An 11626-nucleotide genomic window follows, 5' to 3' on the forward strand; every position below is an offset into this window, starting at 1 on the left:
CGATTTAGTGCATTCATATAAAGAGCTATTCATCCAGTATGGTACTAGAGTATGAGATTTTTAATCCTCAAGAGTTGGAGAAAACAAAGCAGCAAAACTGATCAAAATGTCCTACATTTGAAATGTCTCCTGGGATGAGAACAGAGCTCAGATTCCAGCACCCCGTTTACTGGATATTTTGCCAAAGTGGGTGTGAAGTTAAATGGCAAAAGCGTTAAATGTGCACCTGTCCATTACCCATTACATCTTGACCAATTAATCTCACAGTCACAAAGAGCTGTCCAGATAATGGTTTCGATAATACTAAGAGCCAAAAATAAAAGATCCTATCATTATTAATTTCTCTCAGCTTGTCAGCCTCTCTTCTAGTGGTATTTTAACAGAGAAATTTAAAAAAAAAATCAATCAACAAGGACAAGTAAATATCCCTTGATTACTGAAAGATAACTCGTTCTGAAATAAGGAGGTCATATTTCCTTTCCCCCTTTACACCAATTTCAAAACCCACGTTGAAGGCCTCCTTTCAAACAGCTTCCAACGTTAATCTCCTTGCCCACCTCGACTCCTGACAACCCAGAACTTCAAATATCTGCCCCACTGCCTTTACTTTGTAAAAAGTGTGCAATCAGAACCCTTAAAACGTTTCTGAATCACAGAGGCTGGGTGACACCTCCTCCATTTGGCCAAGGGCATCTTCTGCCAGCTGTCGCCCCCGCGGCAGAAGAAAATGGGGCGGCCCTTTTCGCTGTCCAACAACAGCTCGGCTTAGCAGTACCGGGCAGAGGCCCGATTAAACAAAGGCGAAAGAGCCAGACCCCAGGGCGCAGAAATCCACGACCTCAACTCCGGGCAGAGGTGCCCGCTTGCAGGGCGGCCTCCGCCTTCGGCAGCCCGGGCTGGCCCCCCGAGGGCGGCGGGTCCGACCTCCTGCACTCGAACCCCGGGCCTGGCGTTAACTACCCCGGCCCAGTTCGCACTGGAGCTCGGACCCAGGCAGCACCTCGCGCCAGGCCCGGGTCGGCTGCCCGAGCGCAGCGCAGGCGGCTCAGGGGGCGCCAGGACCACGGGCCCAAGTCCAGGGGCGGCCCGCACTAGGGTCCGCTCACTCGGCCAGGGGAGCCGGGCCCGCTGCCGGGGCCACCTGGGGGCACGTGGGGCCTCCGCCTCCCCCGCCGGCCCGGCCCGGCGCGCGGGCGGGCGGGCGGGCGAACGCGTGAGCGTGGGCGTGTGTTGGGCGAGGGGGGCGGCCTCCAGCCGCTGCGTCGCCTCCTCCCCCGGCCGGCCGGGGCAGGGGGAGGGCCCGCTCACCTCGGTAGCGGCGGGAGGCGAGGTGGCACGCTGCGAGGAGCAGCACGGCCACCAGCGCCAGCACCTTGGCGCTCCTCACGCTGAAGTAGTGGTTGATCTCCCGCTTGCCCAGGTTGTAGGCCAGAGCCGCCATCTTGGTTCCTCCATGACAACAGTGCGCGGCGGAGCGGGGAAGGGGCGCCGCACAGGGGCAGCACTGGGGCGGCCGCCGCCGCAGCCAGGCGAGGAGCCGCCGCCAGCCTCCGCGGCCGCCACCCGCGCCTCCCGCCGGGGAGCCCGACCCCGCCGCCGCGGCGCCCCGGGCCTCCACCTGGCCCTCCTTGGCCGCGGCCGCCTCAGCGGCTTCCCCCCAGCCTCGCCACCCCGGCTTGGCGGTGGCGGTTCCCCAGGCGCCCTGGACGCCTGTCTCCTCCCCTTCCTCCTCCTCCCCTTTAGCCTCCTGCGTTAATAGCGGCTGCGCCTGCGAGGGGGGTCCGGATGCCCGGTGCTCCAGGGTCACGGGCTCCTGATGGCCCTCTGGGGTCACCGGGTCATGGGCGGCGGCGGGCGGCGGCAGCATCGGGGACATGGGGATGTGGGGAGAAGGAACAAGTGGTCCAGCCTAGCCCGAAGGCGAGCTCTGGGGCTTTCTCTTGTCTTACTGGCCTCTACCTGAGTCCAGGCTGGGACCACAGAACTACAGTTACGGAGTAAAAGTACACACAGCTTCGCTCCTTCTTTCCCCAACACACCCTTTCCTGAGCTTGCTGCCCCCCAGCTGGACGTGATGTCCCAGGGGCTGATGGTCAAGCTAGCTGGTCAGTCTGACTGAGCCAAGGTGCTTGCCAGATGTTTAAACTGCTGGTGGCCGGGGCGCCTGGGTGGCTTAGTCGATTAAGCGTCCGACTTTCGCTTAGGTCATGATCTCGAGGTTCGTGGGTTCGAGCCCCGCGTCGGGCTCTGTGCTGATTGCCAGCTCAGAGCCTGGACCCTGCGTCAGATTCTGTGTCTCCCTCTCTCTCTGACCCTCCCCTGCTCGAGCTGTCTCTCTCTCTCCTAGAAATAAATAAAACATTAAAAAAAATTTTTTTTAAACTGCTGATGGCCCTAGCACTGAACCCACGGGTAAGACCAATTTCAACTCTTCAACTCACTTTCTTGCTCCATTTCTTTTGAAACTTAATAAAAATTCCTCAGTTTGCCCAGTTCCAGTGGGCGAAGGCACACTGAAGTACAGAGTACAAGGTACAGAACGAACCTAGGTTAGTGTAGGGGTTGGGAGAAAACATCTTCAGTCTTCATTTGTATTTACATAAGGTTGGCTAAGTGGCTACTCAAACACTAAAAAATGCGTTCATGACCATCATTCCTGCTCCTAAAGACAGTTAGCATTTTTTGTGGTTATCAATAAAGCAACCATGCCTTTGCTTTTCTCAAGCTTGTGTTACCCCTCACCCAACTTATTCTTTCTTTCCTTTTTTTTTTTTTTTTCCGTCTCTCCTGCGCTGCCCTCCAGATGGGGATGGTTATTTACATTGCTTTCCTATCTACTTGTCTTGTATAAGTGAGTCATTGGTTAGTTGAGGTGTTTTCAAGTATTCTTTACAACTTTCCCATTTAGCCATTCCTGAACTCGTGTTTATGAGCCCCTCTTAAAATTATAGAATGTTAGGTTTGAAGGGACTATTGAGATCTTGTCATCCCAATTCTTTTCATCCAAGGACTCTTTTTATTATGTTTTCATCCTTGGACCCCATATCTTGAAAGATTTTGTCACTTAAATGAAATCACATACATCACTGTCATGGATGTAATGCTAATAAGCAATAAAGTTAAATAAGTGTACAAACACTAGGCACTGTTCCCTGGAAATGGCCGCTTAATTTTGGCTGTCACTCTTCTGATCCAAGGTTGATCACATGCTGGAAGAATTAAATCTGATATTGTAAAACCCAGATAAATAACTTTGCTAACAGCATATGGTCCACCAATAACATCCTAGAAATTTCTGTGATGTCATCAACAGCAAATTAGAATTTCTGATCAGCGTGTGATAACCAGTGTTAGCCCTCGGGGTTGATTTAATGCCTGCCAAAAGTAAAGAAACTTGACATTTTATTTAATTGCAATTTCCAGGAGGCTTTCTGAAATATTGTAAATAGCCTGTGGACTTCTTTCTTCCTTCCCTCTAGTGTAAAGGTAATCCCTCTCCTCTCCTCTGAATCTCTTCCTGTCCCCCTTTCCTGGGGTGTTGCCGACTCCATCAGTCAGCCCTATGTCAGTCATCCTTCCTCTGTCTTCTTTACACACTCTCTCTCTCCTGTTTCCCTTCCACCAATAAGTTTCTCTTCTTAGGGAAATACATCCATGGACTCTGTATTTCTGTGTGTTTACTTCTCCTTCTCTCCTTCTCTGACAGGTATCTAGAAAGAGTAGTTGACTTTGAGGTCTCCATGGACTCCACTCCCATTCTCCTTTCTAAATAACTCAAATATACTGCCTCCTCTCCATCTTCCTCTTATTGCCTTAGTTAAGGCATCATTTCTTGCCTGAATTTCCCGTTTTTAAAAACCCATCTTCCTCAATCCTGGCTCAAAAATCAAGCCTTACTACCTCTCTGCCATACCTCTAACCAGACTGAATTTTTTTCCCCCAGACTGAACTTTTTAAAGCTCAAATCTAATGAGGTGAAAAACTAGACCAGGGCTCCATTTTTATTTGCCTACCCCTAAACTGTCCAGAATGTTTACTAATGCTCTGCAGGTTACATCAACCTTAATAATCTGACAAAAAGAGAAACTATTTGATAGGAATATTTCAACCGTGCATTACTTAAAAGCAAAGCAAAAACGACCACATTTTATCCCTCTCCCCACCCCTTCCTACTTCTTCTTCTTCTTCTTCTTCTTCTTCTTCTTCTTCTTCTTCTTCTTCTTCTTCTTCTTCCCAAACGTCTATTTTCATTGTTCCACAGGAGGTCACAGGGACAAAGAAGATAGCAAAAGGAGACTGAAATGGAGCAGCCAGTGCAGTAAGAGCCGCACAGTTTCGAGGTGAGACTCTTCTGGTATAAAGTGTTCCTGCTTCACTGTATCCATGCATACTGTTTATAGTGATCTAATTTTTTTATTATGGTATAATTGACATATAACATATTAATCTCAGATGTACAACATTATGACAGCATTTATATACACAGCATTACAGAATGATCACCACAATAAATCTAGTTAACATCAGTCACCATGCATAGTTACCAAGTGTTTTTCTTGTGATGAGAACTTTAAGATCTACTCTCTTAGCAACTTTGAAATATGCAATACAGTATATTAATTATAGTTCTTTTCTGATCTGAAAAATTCCTTCTTCCTTTTCCCAAAGCTGTCTCTTTCATCAATGTCTTGGTATACTATTTCATTGGAGAACTTGGTCTCATAAGTTTCCCTTTATTTCTACCTTCAATTTTTCCTTCTTCACTGTTTGCTCTACATACAAGCTCAAATGTTTCCTATTTAAAGTACTTTCCTTAACTCACTATACAATCTGTCTTCTCCCTATCAAACTTCTTGATGGAACAATCTATAGTTACTGTTTCCATTTTTTTTTTACCATTGATTTTTAAGCACTTGAAAACTGACTTCTGTTCCTATTATTTTACTTGAACCACTCTTTCAAATGTCAGCCACATCCTAAGTTACCAAATCCAGTGTCTTTATCTTAGCTTTATCCTTCTTGACTGCATAGCACTGTTGGAATATTTGCTTTCTTAAAGTCTCTTTATGCCTTCTATGCCACTACTGTCTTCTGTCTTCCTTCTTTCCTTTCTCCTGCATCTCCAAAAAAAATGCTCTTGCTTTTTCAAAGCCCTTATATGGAAGTCCTTTTCAGAGTTTTGTTGTATGCTTACTTTTCTTCTTGGGAAACCTATGTTGCAAGATGACCTCAACTGTCACACTGGATTCATGCATCCAACTTGGATTCCTCTCATGTGCTTCAGACCTCTTTTACATATCTCAGGAATAGCTTCACTGAGTATCTCAGGGTACCTCAGACTCAGTGTGCTGGAAACCAGTTGTATTTTCCTTCAAAGCCCATTCATCCTATTATGTTTACCATTTAGTTTATTGGCACCACTATCCTCAAGTCATGCCTGCTAATCTTTGACTCATCTTTCTCCTCTACCTAATCTGAAGTATTGGTTTTCAGTTGGGGCTGTGATCACAGATGAGCCATTTGATAGTCAGAATAAAGTGCTAAAACTTCTATTTATAGTTAATTTCCATTAAGAATGATTTCAAAAGTTACTTTAGGTGATAAGAACAACGTCCACGTCATGAAGTGGATAGCTCCTTTCATAGACCTGCAAAATGGGGTGGAACTCAAGGAATTTTTATTTTATTTAAAAAATTTTTTTAACATTTATTCATTTTTGAGAGACAGAGACAGAGTGTGAGCAGAGGAGGGGTGGAGAGAGAGGGAAACACAGAATCCAAAGCAGGCTCCAGGTTCTGAGCTGTCAGTACAGAGCCTGTTGTGGGGCTTGAACCCACCAACTGTGAGATCATGTCCTGAGCCGAAGTCAGATGCTTAACTGACTGAGCCACCCAGGCTCCCCTAGAAATTTTGATAGGATAAAAAATAAAGAACACGGAAGAGAAAAAAAAAAAAAAAGAAAGAAAAGAAACTATTTGATTGGCTGGAGTCACATAGTCAGCCTTTTTGGCATGAAAAGAAACAAGGAAATAAGTATATAGCCCAGAGCTAGCTTGGCTTTTGGGAATTGGCTTCACTGCACTTCTGGTTAAGTTGGGCGTATAGAGAAACACAAAACTTATCTAAGTTTTGGTTTGTTGTTATGGCACCCCTGAGCAGGAATGGCTCATGTTAGGCCTAGAAACTTATTTCAACATTCCTAACTACAATAAAACAGGGTTTTATTATGATTTCATGTAAGTGCTTCCCCAGTACTCTAACTTGGTCTATATGTAGAGTTATGTCAAGTGTACTTGGAGAGGAATCCTGAAGGGAGTGTGAGAATTCACACTTGTGAAGAGGTCAACAATGGCTCACTTAAATTTTTACTTTAAGCATACTGTGCCTATGAACCTAGCAAATGGATTCACAGATTATATTATCTACTTTAACTTAAACTCACAAAATAGAAAGTGACTTTAAAAATCCCTGTGGTGAATGGGAATTGAAGATGATTCTAATTATAAAAGCACTAGCAGTGCACCTGGGTGGCTCAGTTGGTTAAGTGACCAACTTCAGCTCAGGTCATGATCTCTCAGTCTGTGAGTTTGAGCCCTGAATCGGGCTCTGTGCTGACAACTCAGAGCCTGGAGCCTGTTTTAGATTCTGTGTCTCCCTGTCTATCTCTCTGCCTCTCCCCTGCTTGCCTTCTCTCTCTCTCTCTCAAAAATAAGTAAACATAAGATAAGATAAGATCACTAGCAAATAAGAATATATAGAATGGAATCTTCTATAACTAATACAAACTCTTCATCAGCTGTATTACATGTTTTTAATTTATCATATATACACATACAGATATAACAGATATATACATAGATTATATATCACCCATGACATACATAGATATGGACCACTTTAACCTGTAAGAAATCGGAAAAAATTTTGAAGTTATCAAGATTGTTTGAAATGAGAATTTTCATTTGCTCATTGTAAACCATAGATCTTGCTGTAAATACATGGTGCTTTGAGGTGAAAGTTACTACTAATATGAAGCCATCAAAATTAACAAGCCATTTAGAAATTAAGCATCCAAACATGAATTAAACCACTCTCCTTAAGAGCAAAAAAAAGTTTGCGAGCACATATGAATGTTTCAAATTACATGTATAATATTAGTTCATTAGTAGAGCAGTACATATTTTATAACTAAAAAATGTGCATTACTTGGAGGGGTACATGCTGAAATTATAACTGATACTGGGTACACAGTCAAAACCCCCAAATCACTTCCTTAGTGAATCACCGTATCCTGTTTATTCTGGCTTCCTCAAAGCCCTTTCCTTCTCCCTAGAATGCTCTAGTTCAGGCTCCAACCTGATCATTGCAAAAGATTCCCACTGAACTCCTTCCTCTAACGTCTCACCTTTTCTATCTCTTTTTTTTTTGCCAATTGCTGCTTGAGTTGTTTGAGGCTTATATTTGGTCTTGTCATTTCCCTGCCTAAAATCTTTGGTGGTTCCCTGTTGGGGTATAATGAATTCCCAGCCTTTTAACATGTTTAGAGTTGTTTGTGGTTTGGCCTAAACTGCCATTTCTTCTCTTTAGCTCTTATTTCATTCAGCCATGCTAACCCACAAGCCAGGAACATTATATATATGTCACTTTTCTCTTACTACTTCCTTAGCTTAAAATACTTTTTTCCTTGCATCTTATACTCTGCTTGTTTATAACCTATCTTCTTCACCCCTCCCTGCCTTGGTTTTATTGAGGTATGACTGACAGATACAATTGTTTATATTTCTAGTGTACAATGTGATGGTTTGATATATGCACAGTCTGTGAAATAATTACCATGATCAGAAGAACTTTCTCCTTTAATGCCTGCTCCATTTTGCCTCTTCCATAAAGTAAGCACATGGCTCCTTATGGGAATATAACTCCTTTCTCTGATTTCTCATAGTACTTTGTTTCTGTCTGTGCTTAAGTATGCATTCAGCAAAGGCTCCGTCCAATCAGAACAGATATCTTCTTTACTTGTGCATACTGTGTGTTTTGGGAAATTATCAGCTCAGTCTTTTGGGATATATCCCACTGTGCTTTATAATCTATTCAGTTATTATGTTTATCTTTGTCTTCTTCATTCCTCTCCTTCTAGATTTTATGCGTTGGGACACAGGGAGTTAGTACTTTTTGTATTATTTGTAGAGAAAACTTGTGAAAGACTTAGAAATGGACCCAGATATTGTAGTTGTCTTCAATGGAAAACTAGGCATTGTCCAGATTATCTGATTCTATCGGGTCTCTGAATCTTTTATTGTCTTTGAGTTATTTTACATTGCTCTAAGTTATATAATACTTATAGTAATGCAAATGATTTTTGTCCATAGAAATGCAAATTGTGTCTCATTGGGATTCAGTTGATTATTGCTCTGTGGATATTGAGCAGTTTTGAAGTTTAACATTTGTTAAGCAAATTTATTTCTCCATTCCTAATGCTATATATATGTGGTTCTTTTAATTCTCCTTTGACCAATTGTAATATCTTCTGGTCCCTTCATTAATTAATGAATAAAAAAAAAGCTTTGACACATGTTCATTTTATATCTGTATGAAAGTCATGCTATATCCTCTTCTAAAAATTATCTTTTAATACATGACTATGCCTTGAACTTAATAAATATTAATGTTTCTTAAATCCAAATTAAAGGTCATTTAATGAAGATCACTGGAAAAAATTGAGGCACTTTTTTTCTAGGAATTTTTGAGAGTATGGGGTAGATCACTATTTTCCAAACTGAATTTTGGCTTGTCTGAACAAGTGAACAGTCTCCTATAGTAGGTTTAAAGCTTGTTTCTGTCACAATGAATTTGAATATTGGTCTTTGAAATCTTTGATCCAGTTGAGTATACCCAAAACAAAACAAAACAGAACCCAAATATGCAGTTTGTATTTACTCAAGTATTCAAAAACTGATACAAAAAAGAATAAGAAATTCTAAAGTATTACTCAATTATTTTATTACATGTTTAGCTGCTTGTTTTTAATCTAGAAGATTTTGGCTTGACAAAAATTACAGAGAAATCTCAATAATCCTTTGGAAGTTGTAAAAGGTAAACGTTTCATACATGTTGTAATAGTCTAAATGCAAGAAACACATTCTGAATGCACCATATGTTCACATCTGTTCTTCTTGTCTTCAGTTTGAGAAATGCTTAAGAATCAACCTTAGGGGTCTGTTTTTTGTCCAGATTCTTTCCATATACCAATCTTTCTCCCACCTTTTCAGCTTCTCTTCTATCTGCTTTCCTTCTACTCCAATTGTAGTGTTTCCCAAATATCTGTACTTCTGAGAAAGTTCTTCACTCCCTCCCTTCGGATTGCCATTCATTTTACTGTTTTGGACAAAAGCAAAATCAGAGAAGATGAGAAAAGAGTGGAAGGACTGGAGACAGACTTTCTAAGTGCAATGGACAACGCTTGCTGATGGATTGTATGTGGGAGATGAGGAGGAGGGAGAACCAAGGGCTACTTCCGTGTCTGGCTTGAGCAACTGGTGGCTTCAGGGGCCATTTACCGACATGGGGAGACAGGAGTGGGAATGAGCTCAGGAAGGATGATCAGAACGTGGTTTTCAGTTGCTTTTTTTTTTTTTTTTATGTGTATTTACCATTGAGAGACAGAGAGAGACAGAGCAAGATCATGGGAGAACCAGAGAGAGGGGGAGACACAGAATCCAAAGCAGGCTCCAGGCTCTGAGCTGTCAGCACAGAGCCCGACGTGGGGCTTGAACTCACAAACCATGAGATCATGACCTGAGCTGAAGTCAGACGCTCAACCAACTGAGCCACCCAGTCGCCCCAGTTGCTTTTTGTTTACACTAAAATGTGTTCAGAAATTAAAACCCAGAAAATACAGGATATACTAAATTTTCTTGTGTGAAATTCTGCTGTACCCACCACTCTCAATACCGGCTCTCTAGGACAGAAAAATGTATCTCCCCTTCCATTCCAAGTTACACACTGTTTTTTTTGTTTCATTGTTTTTTTTTTTTTTTATTAAGTTAAAGGGGAAAGGGTTGGTAGCGTAACAATTATTTTGCCCCAGGTCTTCCTCAAAGGCTGAGACAAATTCTCCTTTCTGTAGAAGAGTTGTTTAAATTAGCTGGAAATTCACAGCTCACTGCTTTTTAAAAGGCACCCTGTCCCTTAGGGAAGGAGAATATGAATATCTCCTACTGTTTCTAAGGTGAAAGATGTTAACCATTGGTCAGATCAGAATGGGGCAGCTCTAACAGGAGAAAAAAAATTCCAAACGACCTGCCTGGTTTCACAGCCTTCTGGCCCAAATGGTACTGACATTTTCATTAAGCAGGTTAAGGAAAACAATAGAGGTTAATTAACTTAGTGGTGTTTCAACTGAAATGGCCGAAACTGCCCTAGGCCTCAGGTAAGTCTAATACTGTTAGTAGCATCTTGGCCTTCCATTTTACACTATATCACCTTTGAAGGTCTGTAAACAAATTAGAATCGCTTTTTGTGTATGGCTGTGTAGCTCACAGGGATGTGAAAATATATTAGGTAATGTCTATAAAGCACTTTAAATGATTTATTCTTGAGCCAGTTTTTCCTAAGGGATACTTTGTCTCACACGCTTCTAATTGCCATCGAGCTAGATGATAAAGAGCAATCTTCAACTAAACACTTAGTGGGCTGCAGGAGATGACTCATAGATCTTTTTACTCTACGCACACGGAACATATACTTACATTTCCCATCATGAAATTCTGCCTTTTTAACTAGCATATTTTTCTTTTTGGTGACATTTAGATATCATTTTTGGTTTGCAGAAGTGGCAGGTATAACTTTGTGGTTGTTAGAAAAAAAGTTTTTACTACGGGGGTAGAATAATGTAAAAAGAGCGTAGGTTTTGAAAGAATGTTCAGGGTTTGACACCTGGCTTCACCATTTCCTCGCTAAACAATGTGGCAAATCATTTTGCCTGTTGAACTTCAACTTTCTTACTTGTAAAATGAAGATAATAATACCTATCACTCAAGGTTGTTTTTCTGACTAAGTGAGTAATGTATAGTTTTTGACACTTAGGTGATGCTCGATAAAAGAGTCTTTCTTCCTTCAAAGTTCATTGTCACTGGTAAATTCATAAGCTATCATTCTTAAGTTTGCTCGCTACCAGTCAATATCTACAAGTTCATATGTATGTCAGAGACCAGGTGTTTAATAGAAAATAGTCAAGAACAGATACATTCCTTTAGATAGTAAAATAATCTTTGGTTTAGTCTGTTAAACAGTACCCCAGTATAATATTGAAAGGTCCTGTCCTTTTTGCTTTATTTCCAAGTTTTAAATAATTTTGCTTAACAAGCTACTCTTTAGATCATAAATAACCTATAGAGATTATCTTTGATCATGCACACACCCCCAAATCTGGTTTCATTATGTTTGTTTACATAGCTCAGCAAAAGGTATTAACTAACCATATGTGCCCCTTTGAGCATTCAGTATTGAGCAACTATACAGGCCCAAGAATTAAATTCTGCTGAATAATTTCATTAAGGAATATAGGATTCCATCATTTAGAAACATCTGTTTTTTTCCCTATCCCAAGATTGGGAAACCAAGCTCA

At 41.8% G+C, this 11626-nt stretch overlaps 1 protein-coding gene across 1 annotated transcript in view; it reads right to left on the minus strand.

Moving 5' to 3' along the window:
* The window catches only part of CASD1 (CAS1 domain containing 1), a 50787-nt gene extending 49221 nt beyond the window's left edge, over positions 1 to 1566 (minus strand). Inside the window, exon 1 of the mRNA XM_039236280.1 lies at positions 1309 to 1566. Coding sequence (XP_039092211.1) covers positions 1309 to 1441 — 133 coding nt within the window. The 5' untranslated portion in view covers positions 1442 to 1566. The remainder of the gene's footprint in view (positions 1 to 1308) is intronic.
* Between the last annotated feature and the right edge of the window lie 10060 nt (positions 1567 to 11626).

Source organism: Hyaena hyaena, unplaced genomic scaffold, assembly GCF_003009895.1.
Source record: "Hyaena hyaena isolate Hyena2069 unplaced genomic scaffold, ASM300989v1 scaffold_109, whole genome shotgun sequence".
Lineage (NCBI taxonomy): Eukaryota > Metazoa > Chordata > Mammalia > Carnivora > Hyaenidae > Hyaena > Hyaena hyaena.